Consider the following 18307-nt stretch of genomic DNA (forward strand, 5'->3'; position numbering starts at 1 on the left):
AAGGACCTTGCACAAAGAGTCTCTTTTCCCCGGGCAGCCACCCTGGAAATGCAGCCCGTGTAGCGTGTAGCGTGTAGCGTGTCGTCAGTCTGTCCGTGACCTTAGCCTTTGCTTTTCAATCCCACCAGCTCGCAGACTTCGGAAGAGAGCGCCATTGAGACAGGCTCCAGTAGCTCCACCTTCATCAAGAGAGAGGACGAGACCATTGAGGACATCGACATGATGGATGACATCGGCATAGACTCCTCAGACCTGGTGGAGGACAGCTTCCTGTAACAGGCAGGGTCGGGGGGGTTCTCGACTACTCCTGGAGCCTCCTTGGGATCCCTTTAAGAAAACCACTTCATGGCCATGCAAAGGTTGAGAAGAGGACTCGGGTGATGTGGAGAGGAGAAGTTCCCTGACCCGGGCCGCGGGGAGCCTCTGTGAACGGATGGGATACTCGGGATTGAACTTGGTCCGCGTTGCCTCTTGTCAGTAGCATCTCAGCGGTGGGTGTGTGAAGTTTGGAAATGGACGGACAAGGGGAATAACAGGCCGCCGAAGACGAGCTTTGTGTTTCCGGGGCGTTGGTGAGATTCCCACACTCGCGATTCGTGCTGGGGCACAGCTCCAGCGTTGTAGTTATGTAAATAACTCTAACCAAGGATGTGTTTAGATTTGCGTTAACTCTCCTCTCTGGACTTGTGAAGAGACCACTCAGTCCATCCATGTACTTCCCTCTTGGAATCCGGTACCAGCTGCTGTTGAATTTCCCCATGAAGTACATGCAAAAACCACTTTGAACCTTGAAAGGTACTGGAATCACCCTGTTTTACTGTCTTATTAGTGCTAAAGAGGCAAACGATGATAACTAACCAACCTTGAATAATAGATTTGGGTCTTTTAGGAGCCCAAGAACTCCTCTGTATATTGTAATCTCTACTTTTATAACACTACTACTGTTAACAGTAATGCTCAATATGTAATCCGTAACATGATTTCCCACCACAGAAAGCACAATTAAAACAAAAAACCCCTTACTAAGTAGGTGACAAGTTTGGCAGTTTTTGACATTTATATTAAGTAACACATTTCTCAGTAAAATATAATAGCTTTAGTGGATTAAAGTTAGCGAACACTAGAGAGCAGAGTATTAAGTAGTGTCGCCCAGAAGTTTTTTGATGCTATGTACTGAGTAGTGTTCTCCCTAATCCAAGGCACTAAAAGCAGTTAATCACCTCTGAAGTAATGGAATTAGAAGCCAGCAAGGCGGAACCCCCCATGTTCTCAATGTTCTCAGTCTAAAGGCTTAAGTCTGGGCCCAATGTGACGTCCCATGCTGTGACCTTGTGGAAATGAACAGTTCACAAAAGGACTCAGATGGGCAGAAGTTTCTTTCACGACCAGTGATGACTTTGATGGATCCCACCCATCCCTACTTTTTAAAATCTATGACATGTAAAAATGCTTCAACATCAGCACCTCACTTTCCTCTCTTGTCTTAAAGAGAAAGAGCTGGTGATCCCGGAACCGCAATGGTGCTGTTGGATGAAGGTGCGTGGGCACTGGCTTGTCTCTTTATTTCCCACTGTTAACTGCAACTGCAGTCACTAGCTCCGGGGCTTTGCCCCCGAGATTTGGAATCACTAGGTCAGAGGGGAGCAGGAACCTATATATATATACCTTAATAAACTCCTTGGTGTTTCTGATCAACCAGCATTCAGAAACCCCGGCTTGAGTTACAGAGGGTTGCCGTCGTGGGTGGGGCAATTTTGAAATTCGGAGCTGGGCTAGAAGTCAACCATGCAGGAAGGCTACTATTTAAGTCCTGGGCTTTGCGTCAGTAAGGTTTGATGCCACGTCTCTAGCAATTCCCATTCTTAATTTAAGTTTCCCTGCTTAGCTGAGGCAGAGAAAGCAAAATCTTGGTTTGGGCACATCTTCCAGTTTCAGACAATGTGGGTACCCCTTCCCACTGGATGGGGGACCTCAGGTTGTCCACCTCAAAGCAGGTTCACAGATGATGCAACTCTGTGTGTCAGGTCTTTGTTGAGTCGGCTCTGTATTTGGTGGAGAGGATGAAAAGGTTTTCCTGATTTGGGGGTGTTTAGGTGGGAGGATGGCAGAACCAGCCGAACTGTCAAACTGGTTAGTGTAAGTTCATTGGCATTCTCTGCAATGGGCCTAATTGCTGACTCCGTATGAATGAAACATGGGCTGTGATTACTGCAATCACTGTATCTGCTTCCAGCAGGTGATGCTTTGGAAGCCACAGAAGCAATAACAAGGTACTTGACTGCCTACTGGTATAATCTCAGTGCAAACCCCAACTTTCCTTTTTCACAGTAAGTGTGAAGACTGAGCCAGATTGGCCAATTAAAAACAAAAACCTGACTAGATTCTTTAGAGCCAATTAGACCTGAAACACATGCGTGTTTCTAGAATTGCAGCTCAAGCGTTCTGTTTATCACCCCTTTGTACAGCCTTGACTTTGTTGGTTCTTTTTATTCTGATGTTGCTTTGGGCCTTGCATGACACCATGAGGTTGGATGAACAGTTCCTGTCCTTAGCAGTCCTCTCCGCTGAGATTAAATGGGAATACATTTGTTTTTTGTTTTTTTGAGACAGGATCTCTCTATGTAGCTCTGGCTGTCCTGGAACTCACTATGTAGACCAGGCTGGCCTTTAATCCTCAGAGATCCATTTGCTTCTGCCTCCCGAGTGCTGGGATTACAGGCACACACCACCACACTCAGCAGGAATACATTTTTATTTTTAAACAGTGTTTTGAGTGTATCCCTGATTCATTTCTATTTTGCCTCCTGCAGAGTCCCCAAAAGAAAATTGACCAATCTTTCCTGCTTTCTATTTTTATGATGACAATCAAAACCAGCCCAAGGAAAACAATTTGTGACTTTTTAAATGATCAGTGAGATGTCCTTGAAATGTGGTCTGCCAACCTGTACAAAATGGTCCTATATTTGTGAAGAGGGACATAAGATAAGATGATGTTATACATCAATATGTATATATGTATTGCTATGTAGACTTGGAGAATACTGCCAAAACGTGTATGACAAGCTGTATCACTGCCTTTGTTTATATTTTTTTAACTGTGATATTCCCCACAGGCACATTAACTGTTGCACTTTTGAATGTCCAAAATTTATATTTTAGAAGTAATAAAGAGGAAAAATACTTACACGTTCCCCAAACGGTGGTGTGGTGAATGCGTGAGAGCGACTAACGCCATAGGGAGGGTCTGCCGATACGAGATGGCTTCCAAATACCCCTGTCCATGTTTTGTTTTAAAAAGTGTAAATGGAGATCTTTATATTTCAATAAATGATTTATTATATATGACTTAAAGTGATGGGGGTCTACTTCTTTTGCGTTTTTTAGTTTGATCAGGATCCCTTTCAACTCCCTTCCTACAATTCAGCCTGTTCGTTTGGGGCAGGATTTTGTTGTATAGTTCAGGTTGGCATTTACCTTTATGATCCTCCTGCCTCCGCCCCTAAAGTGCTGGTATCCTAGCCATGTAGTACAATGACTGGCCTCTTTTCCTTTTTTTTTTTTTTTTTTTTTTTTGAGTAGACTAGTTGGTAAAGCAGTTTGAGGTCTACAGGACAGTTGAGTGGAGATCAAGATCTCCCATACACTAACCAGCATTATACATGGGCAGCCTCCCCATCTGTTCTGGAACCTCTCAGAATGCACGGTGTTTGTTACAGTGGGGACCCTGCATCCATGCATCACCTGTGCTGTGCTTTAGCAGCCTCGATGAAAGTTACGTGTAGATTTATGTCCTTCACATTCTGTCAGTTTCCCCAGTGTCCCGTCATATAAATGAATGCAATTCATTAATGGAAATTATTAGGTTAATAATTGGAAAACAGGTCTCTGTTTCAAAATAACTCCCTATTACCCAAATTCAGACAGCCTATGCATCCAAGCCTGTATCCTCCAGAGCATGGCTGCTCATTGAGTATTAGCTCTGCTGCCTTGGCTCAGCCCAGGAAGGAGACAGATTCCTGGGAACAAAAACACTTCTGTCTGAACAACAGCTACACAATTCCAATTCCGTCCTTTAATATAACACAGACAATTCTGTCTACTTTATCTGGTCTAGTGATTTTTTTTAAATTAGGGATTTAAAAAACTTCTAAATTTTTTATGTTTTGCATTTTTGAGTCTTACAATAATAAATCTTAAAAAAAATTTCTTCAGTGGCAGGGAAGACATCTCATAGGCACAGAAACCAAAGGACCTCAAGACTAGTGGCTTTTCTAAAAACCACGTAACTGAATAATGATAGCACTAGGATTAGAAATTCCAAATATATAAACCCACGATCATTTGCATGATGAGCCAAGGAGAAAGCAAGAGACACTGAGAATGTCAGCATGCAGAAGTAGCTTGTCTGGCTTCTTTGATATTTTCAAAGACAAGCAATGGGCAAGCGCAGCCTGGAGAACTCTTCTGTGTGTTTGTAATCAGAGCCTTTCTTTTCCGGCTGAAATACACCAGTTCTAATAATGGGTATTGTGATTTTAATAATGGTGTGCTTCATGAAAAGCAACTCAGGAAAACGGCCTACTGTATCAGAATCCATCATAAGCCGGGCAGTTTCCCTCAGAATAACAGCCACAGAAATGTTTCATTATCTTTAACTCCAAATACACGTAAAGGCTAAATCCAATAACATCATGGTAGCAGTGTTTATAATAGAGGCAATTGTTTCATCCCACATTAGAATGTGTGTGAAAATACATATGTGTTCTTAATTAGCAGTTTATATCATCCTGCCCCACCTGGCAACATAAATAGCACCTGTGTCCTAAAGAATAATGAATGTAATTTCCCAAATAGATTTGCACACCAGTAATGTTTCCATCATCCACACTGTAGTTTACATACAAAGCAACGGAGATATCGAGGACACATGGTCTCTTGTGGCAGGGGGACATATCTGCCCCCCCTTCTGGATTATAGGCTAATTGGAATTTTTAAAAGGTTTGCCACATGAGCCTGGCAGATGGCATTTTGCTTTATCATTGTTCATGGGTATTAATGACTTCCCTCTGGAGCGTGTGTAGCCTGTCTATTTTGAATTTCATCACATTTCACATGCTGACTGCTCCAAACAGAATCAGAACCGGGCTTTTCTGTGTGGAGCGTGGGTTGTAGATTGGTTGGTCTACCAAAGTGGGAAGCCTGACTAGGATTAAGCTCCCTGAAACAAAGGAACGCTCTTGTGGGTCTGTGCTGGCCATTCTGGCACCCATCATGTTTTCCTTAGCTGGCTCCCCCACTGGGGTCCTGGTAGAATCATGTGTCTATGAAGCCATCTTCAGACTGGATGCATCCTTGGTAAACCTGGGATGATTATGAATTTCTTCCTCCCTCAAAAGGCAGGGTTTGGTTGGAGGAAACCATGAGAGCATGATGCAATGGGCCAGCCACAGGAAGAAGCCATCTTTGAAATTAATTCCCTCCAAAAATATTTACTATAGAACAGACTCCTCTTTGTGGAGTTGTATGGTGATATTTTATTTGTACTGAAATGTGATTTTATTTGTATGTTAATAAATAAAGTTGCCTGGGGGTCAGGGCTAATAGCAAGCCATAGCAGAAGCCGGGCAGTGGTGGCACACGCCTTTAATGCCAGGACTTGGTAGGCAGAGCTAGGCAGATCTCTGTGTGTTCAAGGATACAGCCAGCATGGAGACACATGCCTTTAATCTCAATACCAACCATAGAAGACCTGGAGGTCTGTATAGACAGGCAGTGACAAGGAGGTCATGTGGTTGGGTTTACAACCAATGAGAAGGCAGAACAGAAAGTCAATAAAAAGACAGACACACAGGAAGTAGGTCTCTTTCTCAGGGGAAGGACAGCAGTGGCAGCGAAGGGTCAGAAAGGGTTTTTAGTATCAGCTCTCAGCTACTGCTCTGACATCTTGGGCTTTCAACTCTGCATTTGGCTCTGTGTTTCTATTTTAATAAGACAGTTACCTCTACAGAGTTGTTCTCTAAAACATGTAAACTTGAGCAAGGCAGCTGGCAGACTTCATTCTAGTCAAGTCAGGATCCGAGGGGGCATTACATCACATACCAGAGCAGGACCGAAAACTGTGGTTGGAGGCCACAGGCCTTCCACAGAGTAATGAGAAGCCCAAGAGTGAAACATAGAATACCACCCACTGAATGCTCTCTTGATGAAGCTGAAGGTTTTCTGCATCAGGGGATACAGGTAGGCAACATGCTGAGGGCTGGGAGCTTGGATTGGGGTAGCTTTGTCTCCTTCGGGTCCTCTCTTTGCTGTGATTCCAGACACTTCCATGGCATCCTGCAGGTCTCTTTCCAAACATATTCCTATAGGTTTCAACCTTGCTTGTTTGAGGTATAAGGACAGTGTGTCCGCCTGGGACAGAGGCTGATGGGTTTGCTTGCAAGCTTGTTGTAAAGACTGGGATTTCTCTTTTAAAAAAGAGTTACTTTAACTTTCAGGTTTGTGTGTGTGTGTGTGTGTGTGTGTGTGTGTGTGTGTGTGTGTGTGTGTGTGTGTGTGTATCTGTCTGTCTGTCTGTGTAGGTATATGCACATGGTACCTGCAGAGGTCAGAGGCCTTGGATCCACTGAAGCTGATGTTAGAAACTATTATAAGCTGCTCAATTTGCCTGGAGCTGAGGTTAGAGGTCATTTTGGACTGCTCAGTGTGTGTAGTGGGAATTGAACTCGGTCCTCTGCAAGAGCAGAATACACTCTTAACTGATGAGCCATCTCTTTAGCCCAAGACCTGGATTTGTTCCTCTCTCTCTCTCTCTCTCTCTCTCTCTCTCTCTCTCTCTCTCTCTCTCTCTCTCTCTCTCTCTCTCTTCCTTTCTTTTTTTGAGACAAGGTTCCTTTCTTTCTTTCTTTCTTTTTTTTTTTTGAGACAAGGTCTCTCTGTGTATTATCCCTGGCTGTCCTGAAAATTGACTTGTCAAAGTCCACATTGATCGGTGCCTCCCGTAAGGTGGTACAGTATCTACATATAGTCTATGCACGGCCCTCTGGACACTTCAGGTCAAAGCGAGTGTACGTATGGCACCCACTGCGCAATGCAAGCCTGATGTGAATAGTTGTTAGAATTTATCATTAGAGACTAATAGTGACAACTTAGAAGTCTATGCGTGTTTAGTACAGCTACAACTTACCCAGAGCAAGAGGAGCCATGCTCAACCAGTGCTGAAGAGAAGGGGGTGGGTGGTTGGGGGGTGGGGGTGTGGTCTGTGAAAGGGCGGAAAGCTATTGTGGGGTACACCTATACATTGCTTCTTTACCTGGATTCAGGGTGTTGCTCAACAGATCCATTTTACTTTTGGACCATTTCTGGATATTTTTCTTTCTCTCTAAATGAAAAGTTGGTTAGATCTGTGTGGTATGGAGAACCCACAGACCCAGAGGGCAGACTATATGCTGTAAGTTTGAATGCATCTCTGTGTATTTTGTTAGTTTACTGACAAATATTTCATACTTTCATGAACCTTTTCTTTTGCTTTTGAGAAAGGGTCTCACTATGTTGCCTAGGCTGACCTGGAACTCACTACGTAGCCATAGCCTAAGCCAAACTCAAACTCAGTTTTCTTGCCTTAGCTTCTAAAGTGCTGTGACTGCAGGCCTATACCGTCACATCTGGCCAATGGTATTTGAATGTTTTTTTTTTTCCAGTTTCTATTTGTTTCTACTTTATGGAAAATGGAATTGGCCTTGCATTCTTACACCTTGCACCCCCTGAAAGCATATCACTTAAAATCTTGGTTCTGCATACAGATGAAAACCTGGTATTTGTCTTTCTGGATCTGGTTTATTTCACATAGCACAATGATTTCCTGTTGCGTCCATTTCCTCTCAACCGTCACACTCTCATTGTTCTCATGGCTGCATGAATATTCCATTGTCTATGTGCGCCACATTTTCTTTATCCACCCATCTGTTGATGGATATCTAGGACGGTCCATTTCCTGGCTCTTGTAAATAGTGCTGCAATATCTTGTGCATGCCTTTACACCTTGTGCATGCCTTATATTGTTTTGTCTTTTTTTTTTTTTTTTTTGAGACAGAGTTTCTCTACGTAGCCCTGGCTATCCTGGAACTTTCTCTGGAGAGCAGGCTGGCCTCTAATTCATAGATCCACCTGCCTCTGCCTCCCTAATGCTGGGATTAAAGGTTTGCATCATCATTCCCAGATGGTTTTTGTTTGTCTTTTAAAGAATGGCAGTAGCGTTACCTGTAAGTAAAGACCATTTTGCTTTCTCCTTCCTAATGTAGATGTCTTTTATTCTCCTGTTTACATTATTGCGTTGGCAGAGAACCCCAGCACAAGCTAAATGAAAATGATGGAAGCCATACCCGTCCTTGCCTGGTTCTGGGTATTACAGGGAAAGTGCTGAGACTCTCGCGATTTGATGTAATGCTAACAAAAGAGTTTTCACACACATCCTTCAATGGGTTAAGGAAGTTTCTTTCTCTTCTAATTAGGTGAGAATTTTCATCTGGAATGGATATTAAAATGCATGAAGAGCTTTTGTTTGCACATATTGAGATAATAAGGCTTTCTTTTCCTTTCCAAGATTTAATTAATTAATTAAATTTATTTATTATGCGGGTGGGTGTAAGCCTGAGTGAGTTTATGTGTAGCACATATGTGCAGGAGCCTTTGAAGGCCAGAAGAGAGAGTCAGATACCCTGGAACTAGAGTTATCGGTGGTTGTGAGCTGCAGTGCGGGTGTCCTACAAGAACAGCAGGCGAGCTTAACTGCTGAGCCATCTTCCCAGCCCTTCTCCCATTAATTAATTAATTAATTAATTAATTTGTTTGTTTGTTTGTTTTTTGAGACAGGGTCTCACTATGAATCTTTGGATGCTCTGGAACTCACTGTGTAGATCAGGCTAGCCTCAAACTCACAGAGATCCAACTGTCTCTACCTCCCAAGTGCTGGGATTAAAGGCGTGCGCCACTATGCCTGTTCCTGTCCCCTTTTAAAAATTACATTTTATTTATTCTCTCTCTCTCTCTCTCTCTCTCTCTCTCTCTCTCTCTCTCTCTCTCTCTCTGTCTCTCTCTCTCTCTCTGTATGCCACAATGTGCCTGTGGAAGTCACAGGGTCACAGGATACCTAGAAATCTGTTCTCTCCTCCACTTTATGGGTCCTGGAGGATTGAACTTAGGTTGTCTGGCTTGTCAGCAGGAATATCTATCCCTGAACCATGTTACCACTGTTACCGGTCTTTTATGGTCTCTTTATGTAGCTCTCGCTGGCCTCAGACTCACAGCAATCCCCCTTCCTCAGCCTCCTTACTCTGTGCTGGGACTCCAGGCATGTGCCACCACACTCGGTTTAAAGATTTGATCTAAGTCTTCATTGAACCTGCTTGGGCTTGGAAGGATTTTACCCTGCTAAGGCACAAAATACATATGGGGACGTTCAGGTTATTTATTCTTGAGGAAGATTAGATAATTTTTGTTTTCTTAAAAAGTTATCCTTGTCTTGTAAATTATGAGATTAATGAGCATTGCATTTCTGATAACCTTTTTCTTCTTTAATAGTGTATAGTCGGTAGCATTCCTCTTGCCCATTCATGGTATTGATCAGCGTGTGCTGTGCTCTTTTTGAGGCAGGGTCTTGATTTGTAGCCCAGGCTAGCCTTGAACTCATGGCAATCCTCCTGCCTCAGCCCCTCATGTACTGCAATTACAGGTGCAAGCCACCATCCCTGGCTTGCTGTCTCGGTTTTTGATTGGTGGTTGTGACTTGAGATTGATCAATTTTATTGATAATTTCAGCTCTTGGTCTCCTTGTTTCTCTACGCCCAGTTATTTGTCCCCCTTCTATTTAACTGGTTTCTATTTTTTATTACTTCTTCTGAGTTTGTTCTTTTTTGCTATTCCCCTGGTGCCTCGTACAATGCTAGGACCAGAGAGAGCATTCAGTAAATATCTGTCACAGGGTTGAATGAATTATCCACCCGGAGGTCAAAGAGACGGGAAACCTCAGGGCCCTCGAGTGAGATAGCAACCGTCAAGACTTGGGCAATGATCGAGGCCAAGCTCAATGTTGACCTCAAAACTTCTGCCCACAGCATCCATTCAGAACACCTACCTACCCTGTTTGTTTGTTTAGAAAAAGGACAAAATCCTGGGAGTAAATGTTTGGGATACTATCAGCAAGATCAGATCGAAAACTGCTTCTCACATTTCAAAAATGCTTCTCTCAGATCCAGAAAAAGAATAAGTCCGTAGAAAGTTACTAACTTTCTTACCATCAGAATATTTGTTTGTCTGAGACAGGGTCTTGTGTAGCTAGGCTGGCTGAGGATGACCTTGAAATCCTCTTTTTTTTTTTTTTGTCTTTTCGAGACAGGGTTTCTCTGTGTAGTTTTGGTGCCTGTCCTGGATCTCACTCTGTAGACCAGCTGGCCTCGAACTCACAGAGATCTGCCTTGCTCTGCCTCCTGAGTGCTGGGATTAAAGGCGTGTGCTACTGCCGCCCAGCTTGAACTCCTAATCCTCCTGCCTCCACTTCTCAAGTGCTGGGATCCTAGGTGTGTGCCATTACGCCTAGCTTACCATTGAACTTAAAGGAAGAATTATGTACTTTGTTTTAAACAAAACCCGAGGTGGTTTTACTTGTTTTTAAATGTTTGTTTTATAACAGATCTTGCTGTGTGGTCCAGGCTAGCCTAGAACTTGCTACATAGATCAGGTTGGTTTTGGACTGAGTGTTGGGATTGCAGATTGTAGTTTTTTGTTTTTGTTTTTCCAATAGGTAAATTTTTTTAATGTGTTTTCTTCTTTTTAAATATAATATTTCAATTTATTCTTGGAGAAGCGTAATGCATGTGTGCAATGTATCAATGATCGTATCAACTCCCTTCTCCATTTCAGCTCTTCTCCAGTTTTCCCAGGACACCCTCTCTCATATTTCTCTTCTCAGTCTGGTAGTTTTTACAACCATATTTGACAATGAAGTTTTGCCCCTATTTTTTTTTTTTATGAAAAGCTTCAAACATATAAAAAGTTGAAAAGCTTACCCACCAGATTCTGAAATTTACAACCAACCTTCCTAATGCTGCAACCATGCAATACAGCTCATGTTGTGCGACGCCCCCCCAAACATAAAATTATTTAATTGCTACTTCATAACTGTAATTTTGCTGCGATTAGGAATCATTCTGTAAATATTATTTTTGGAGATAAAGGTTTGGTGATGGGGCCGCGACCCACATATTGAGAACCAGTGGTCTAAGCGTGTGATCGGCCTCTTACCCAAGTCTGGGGTGACTGAGGTGACCGCGGAGGAGGAGGAAAAGAACATGGAGGCAATGCAGTTTCTGGAGTGAAGTGCATGGGTGGCCTTGGATGGTGGCTGTTCGCATCAGGCCGCCGACTTCGTAGAACTCGGGGTGAAGATTTCGGACTCCGAGATGGCAAACTTGCTCTGACTCCAAATAAGCAGACACTGTTTAGCTTCGGTTCCTCTTCAGAGTCGGAGCTCGGGGTGGGTTTTGATGGGAGCCACTTGGCAAAGGAGCCAGTCTGTGCGGAGAGGCAGGCTTCAGCGTGGAGCCCAGCACACAGTGCTCTGTGTTTAGGTTATGCTACAGCTGAGGGCCGGCCTCTTGCTCAAGATGCTCTAAGCCAGTGACTTTAGAGTGGATGCTCCTGAGCCTGGCAGCAGCTGTGATGCGCGCGGGGGCCCCGGGCACCGTCAGAGTCGGCAGGGTGGTCCTTCCGTCCTGCACCCGTGAGCCTCAGCCGCTTCACCCCGGCTGGCGTTCCGCTGTGATCTGCTGCCTTTGGGGACCAAGTAGAGTTAGCAGAAAACGCTCTGGGAAATCTAGAACCGCCTCGTGTCCCCTTCAGTCGCCATCTGTTCTTGTACTTTGACTGACAGGCGTTGCCTCTCAGCGTCTTGAAACTGTCTGGGGCTTTCGGTGGGAACTCCACATTTTTTGAGTAACAATATCACTTTGTAGCCAGAAAAGATCATTTTGCTTTTGTTTCTCTGATTTTTCTAGTCCTGTATTACCCTCCTTTCCAAAACATTTATTCCATTTTGTTTCCTAATCACTGTGCTGAGAACAGTAGTAACTGAGAGTTGGTTGGTGGGGAGTTTTTATAAACTGGCAGCTGAATTTAAACAGTGGCTGAACAGTCCTGACTAATCCCGAAACATTCTAACTAGTATCACCATAAATTGAACGTGGTTTATTTTATTTTATTTTTTTGTTTTTGTTCTTGTTTTTAATAGGCCAGGGGAGTCCTTTTGACTGACTTTTCTTTTTCGAGTGTAGAGTTTTGTGGGGATTGCAGTAGGCAGAATCAGGCCAGTCTAGCTCCTTCCAGCTCTATTGCTACTCAAGAGACCAGATGAGGGATCACAGTATGATGCTTTCCATCTGGGACCGCAGTGCATGAAAAAGGGGTCTTTAACGGTACTGTGCTCCTGAGAAGCCCATTTTGCTGGAAAAGTCAGCAACTCATCAAATGACTAATGACAATAGTGAATATGCTTATTAGGTGCAGACTTCCATCACTTTCAAAAATGCTATTTTATTTATTCTTTGAAGTTTTCATACATGTATACAATGTTTTCTTGGTCATATCCATCTACTATGACTGTTATGATACTTAAAAAAAAAAGAAAATAGATTTATGCTGGGCATGATGGTGCATGCCGTTAGTCTCAGTGTTTGGGACACCAACGTAGATGGATCTCTGGTCTACATAGTGAGCTAGCCTCAGCTACATAGTGAGCGCCAGTCAGCTAGAGCTACAATAGTGAGATCCTGTCTCAAAATTATTATTATTTTTTATTTTCAGTTGTGTGTATGTGTGTGGGTATGTGGGTATGTGCGTGTGATTGCAGGTGCCTGTGAAGGCTGGAAGAGCTGGGGTTCCAGGGACTTGTGAGTTGCCCTGGAAGTCAAGAGCAGTAAATATTCTTAACCACTGAGCTATCTCTCCACATCCCCTGTTATTACATTTTTATATCAGCTTTATGACATCATGCAAAGTAATTCTATTTTATTGTTAGGCTATTTGTGGCACTGGGAATCGAACTCAGGACCTCGGCAGGCGAGGCATGGTGACAGGAGCTGAGGTGCTTGGGCACAGTGCACAGTCAGGAGGCAGAGAGTAGACCGGAAGTGAGGTTAGGTGGTAAAGCCTCAGCCTCTCCCATAGTGACCTACTTCCTCCCGTGAGGCTCCACCCACCTGAGTTGGCACTTCCTAAGCAGCGCCATCAGCTGGGACCAGGTGTTCAAGTGCATGAGCTTGGGGGGGGGGGGCGGGTCGTTTCCCTTTCATAGTCAATCCCCACTTTGTAAATGTTAGGAAAAGGAGCTAACTGTGGCTGTGCAGTTGGGATGGGTTGTAGAGTCGGTAGTGTGATTCTCATGCACCTTGGGAAAGCTGGAGAGCAGGGGAGAAGCATACAACTTTAGTGGGGAGTTTAGCCCTAGGATTGGCCGATGCTGTATGGATCATGATGGCATTAAAAAGCAAACAACTGGGAAAGATGCAGTTAGAACAGGAGCCTGCTTCTAGATGCAAAGCTCTTTCTTTCTTTTTTTTTTTTGTTTGTTTTTTGTTTTTGTTTTTTTGAGACAGGGTTTCTTTGTGTAGCTTTGCACCTTTCCTGGAGCTCACTTGGTAGCCCAGGCTGGCCTCGAACTCACAAAGATCCGCCTGCCTCTGCCTCCCAAGTGCTGGGATTAAAGGCTTGCGCCACCACGCCCGGCAAGCAAAGCTCTTTCCGTGAAAGCATCTACCATCACAAAATCCTCATCTCCCACCTTGCCCTTATTCCAGATCCCTTCAGCTCACAGCAGCAGTAGTGATCCACATCACCAACAGCCCAAGTGTCTTAGCTGGAGAGCTGACCTAACCTGTGACGTCGTCAGCACCACTGGTGGGACTCTCCAAACTGCCCACCTCTTTCTCTGTGCTTCACACTCTTGCCTTGGTGTCTTAGTTAGGGTTACTGTTGCTGTGATGAAACACCAGGACCCGAGCAAGCTGGGGAGGAAAGGGTTTACTCAGCTTATATTTCCACATCACAGTTCATCACTGAAGGAAGTCAGGACAAGAACTCAAGCAGGGCAGGAACCTGGAGGCATGAGCTGATGCAGAAGCCATGGAGAGGTGCTGCTTACTGGTTTGTTTCTCCTGGCTTGCTCAGCCTGCTTTCTTATAGAACTCAGGACCACCAGTCCAGGGATGGCACTAGCCACAATGGTCTGGTCCCTCCCCCATCAATCACTGATTAAGAAAATGCCCTCCAGGCTGGCCTACAGCCTGATACTCTGGAGGCATTTTCTCAGGTGAGACTCCCTGAGACCTCCCTGATGACCCTAGCTTGTGTCAAGTTGACATAAAACTAGCCAGCACACTTCGGTGGTTGGTCTTGACTTCTTAGCCCTAATCTATCATACTGAATCACACCCAACCAAATGTGACGCTATTTCTAGAATGATCTTTTCTGTATCGTAGACTGGGTTATACTTCTTTTTTATTGTCCCATGTCCCTCTATCTCCTTCACACCTCTCAGCAGACCATCAAAGGTCCTTTATGACAGACAGACAGAGTATAGATATATGAACTCAGTTGGTTCTCAATAGTTGAATTTTACTGGTGTGCAGAAAATGGGCTTATCGGTAGTTTTTCTTCATCACTGTAAAATGCTGGCAAATTCTATTACATTCTTGTGCCTGGACCAGGGACAGTGCATTTTAGGGTATCAGGTGCTTAGACATGAACCTACAGCTGGGTGGGTATGGAGCCTCACAGGTTCTAGGTTGCAAAGCGTTGAAAGTTCCACAAGGGGTTGCTAGAGAGCAACAGAAACTCTAAGAACGTTGAAAGCGTTGTCTTTTGGCCATATCCTTGTTTCCTTTGTCTTGGAAGGAAGTAGACGTTTTTCCTCCTGTTATGCTAATATTTACTTAATGGATCTGGCTTGGCTTGAATGCATTATTGCACTTGTCCCTAAAGTCCTCTCTGTTGCCTGGCAGAAGTCCTGACAATGCTTTCCTGGTCTTCAGCTCCTTGAAGATCATCAATCAATGCAGTGCCGTAGGTAGGTGAAGAGGAAGGGGCAGGCTCATGTACCTCAGAGACTCAGCGCGTCAAGGGATGTGGCTATATGTAAAAAGACGTTAGAAACTGCCACTGCTTCCAGGTTGACCAGAACCTCCAGGGTGGCTTTGGGAAGGAGACCAGGTTGCAAGTCACCCTCCATTCATTGGTCTGGTTAGGAAACCCTGGAGCTGGAGTCCTAGAAGACTTAGTAGGCTAAAGGGAACTACAATAACACAATGCACACACACATACACATAGATGGGTAAATATGTGCACACACACGCATTTATGTATGAATTCTTTCCCCAAAATTTTGTGAAGGAACTTTGTACTAAATAGGGATGTGCACCCCACGCAGCTGAGAGAGTGGTGCTGTCCAAGTTCTGCAATCACTCAATTATCATTGCTAGATTGTAATCACAATGGGCACTATTTTTGTATTTCTTTTCAATATGTAGAATTAATATTCCCTTGGGATTCAGAGATATTCAGCTGCTAATAGACCCTGAAGGGGGCATCTGGGTATCTCCTTCGGTAGTTGCAGCCCCAGCTCAAGACACTGAAAGGAATGTGGACATTTTCCCTGATTTGTTCTTTTGAGCATTAGCTTGACCTGATGTGTTTTGTTTTGGGGTGTGTGTGTGTGTGTGTGTGTGTGTGTGTGTGTGTGTGTGTGTGTGTCCCTGCAAAGTCTCATTGTAGAATTGACCATCTTGATTAATTGTCACATGAATAATCTATTAGCTATATCAAGTCATACTGGTACCATGAAATCTATGGTTGTATTCAGGCTCCAGAGTTGCAGAAATCATCTTCCTACCTGTTCCCCAACCTTAAAGAACAGCTTCTATACTCAGGGTTATTTCCTTGTGCCGTAAGATGGCCTTTGGAGTTCCACTTATCAGGCCCAAGTTCCAGGGAAGTAATAAAGACAGGGAGGAGAGCAATAGGGAATCTGGCTCCCTTAGGAGCTCTCTTTTAGAAGTCTCACTCAACAACTTCTGGGTTTTTTTGTTGTTGTTGTTCTCATTTGCAAAGGGTGCTGGGAAGTGTAGTTTTCTAGCTGAGCACATTGAGACCCTTTCTAACATAGGTAGACACAAGAGAGATGGATATAGGGTTAGGCAACCAGCAGCCTCTACTGTGTGTGATAATTCCATTGTGTGATACCCACAGGAGTACAGAGATTGGATGAGAGAATGCAAATGGCGTAGGCCTCAGGGCTCTGCATTGTCTTGTCTGGTCACTGCTGGTTGGGTGGGATTCCCCAGACCTCTCTTCCTTTGGCGTTGCTAGGCTTCCTTGACCATCTCTATTCTCGTGGTTTCTAATGATGCTCTATTCTGAACTAGAGACTTACAGAGCCAATCACTGCCTTAGGGGACCTAGCAGGACCTTCAAATCCAGGAAGTCCACCGATGAGCCCAGAGATCTATTCATCTAACGTGCACATCGCAAACCTGGTCCTAGGTATCGCTCTGATTTCTTTCCCTGGTGCCTTACACCCTCCAAGTTCTGTTTTCAAGTCACTCCTGGATCCCACCTCCACTCCATCTCAATGGCCAAGATTAAGTCCAGTTTCCCACTCATCCGGGGAGCGGCATGGTCTCTGCAGGGTCTAGGCTTCACACGTCCCTCTCTAATACATCTTCCACACATCAATTAGAGAAACGGTTATTAAAGAACGATACAACCAGTTCCGCCACTTCCCGGCTTAAGGACAACAACAGTTTCTTATTGTCTGTAGGGCAAGTTCAACTCAGTCATGGTTAAATGGCCCTGCTCACACTCCAGTGTACCTCTCTCCCTTCATTCTGGCCTAGCCACTTGCCCATCTTCCCTTCCAGCTACTGGGTAGTACATTCTTAGCTGTTCTAGGTCCTGGCACATGGCCTTCTCTCTGCCTAGAATGCTCTTTCCTCTGACTGACACCTCTTTGTTTAGTGAGTCGCACTGCTTTATTTTCCCCTTTGAGACATGCACGGACCCCCAAGCCACACCTCATCACAGGGCATCTCCACAGCTCGCTGTCTTTGTCCTTCAAGCGCTCATCTGTCTTCTGACTGCTTGCTGGGTTGTGGGTTTCTTGAGGCCGGCCCTTCTTTGTCTTGCCCCCTGTGTCTCCAGTGCCTGGGATGACACTCCGCATCTGTGCTTTCGGCGACACAGTCCGTCAATCATTTCCTCCTTGACTCCAAGCATGCGTTGACATCCTTGTCCTAATTCACGGCGCAGGTGCTGAAATCAGCAGGGTTAAATCACTCCGTCTTGATTCACTGGGAGAATCTTGCTTCTCCATTCATCTTCTGCTATTATGTGGGCAAGGCAGGGAGAAGGCAGGGTGGAGAAGTCCCCGTGGAAGCAACTTATGAGAGTTACGACCAGGGCTGCTGAGATAGGGCATGAGGAACCACATGGACCAGCATTAGGAGGGACCAGGAAAAGAAGGAACAGGAGGGAAGTGAGAGGGAGCAAATAGGAACACCTCCAACTCCAGCCCTATTGGCATGTCCACGGCCAGCCTTATGCTGGGCAAACACTATGTTCGTGGAGTACACGACAAGCCAGTCCAGACATTTTCTAAGTAATTAGTTACCATTTTTGCTGCCTCCTTGGAGTTAAGGAAAGCAATCCAGGAACTTGTCTGTCCCAGGTCCCTCGGCCTTGCCCTCCCCCACCCCTCCCCCCTCTCGCCACCCATCTTCCCACTCACACACTCTGGCTCTTCTGCTGGCCTGTTCTTGTTGGAGCCTGTGAGGAGTTGGGTCCATTCTGGTGCTAAGTTAAACATGCTTCTATCCATCCTCCTTCAGGCCCCTGAACGAGGCCACGGTGGGTAGGTGATGTGGCAGCCCCGTGAGCTTGTGGCCTGTCATAGCTTCAGGGGCATTGAACGTGAAAGGCTTGGCTGTAGCCAGAGAGCTGGAAGAGGCTCTCCTGAGCAAATGTATCTGGGTTCGGTGCCGGAGGTTAGACCACTAAGCCTGTTCTCCACCTTTGAGCTTACATACTCCTAGCCTTCTAGGCTAAAGCTTTCGTTGTGTGTCAAGATAAATAAAAAGAATAGTTCCCTAAAACAGCTTTTACTCAACACACACACACACACACACACACACACACACACACACACACACACACACACACACACACACACACCATATACAGAATAACAATTATGAGGGGGTCTGAGTGG

The 18307-nt window shown here is 44.8% G+C and overlaps 1 protein-coding gene and 1 pseudogene across 5 annotated transcripts in view; both read left to right on the forward strand.

Moving 5' to 3' along the window:
* Positions 1–3345, forward strand: part of Pdgfra (platelet derived growth factor receptor alpha) — a 46721-nt gene extending 43376 nt beyond the window's left edge. For all 5 annotated transcript variants that reach the window (XM_042257525.2, XM_006979720.4, XM_015998368.3 and 2 more), the window contains exon 23: positions 129–3345. In XM_042257525.2, the coding sequence (XP_042113459.1) occupies positions 129–276 (148 nt within the window). In that variant the 3' untranslated portion in view covers positions 277–3345. The remainder of the gene's footprint in view (positions 1–128) is intronic.
* LOC102908559 (NADH dehydrogenase [ubiquinone] 1 alpha subcomplex subunit 5 pseudogene) overlaps positions 1518–18307 on the forward strand; it is a 46926-nt pseudogene continuing 30136 nt past the window's right edge.

Source organism: Peromyscus maniculatus, chromosome 10 (genome assembly GCF_049852395.1).
Source record: "Peromyscus maniculatus bairdii isolate BWxNUB_F1_BW_parent chromosome 10, HU_Pman_BW_mat_3.1, whole genome shotgun sequence".
Classification (NCBI taxonomy): Eukaryota; Metazoa; Chordata; class Mammalia; order Rodentia; family Cricetidae; genus Peromyscus; species Peromyscus maniculatus.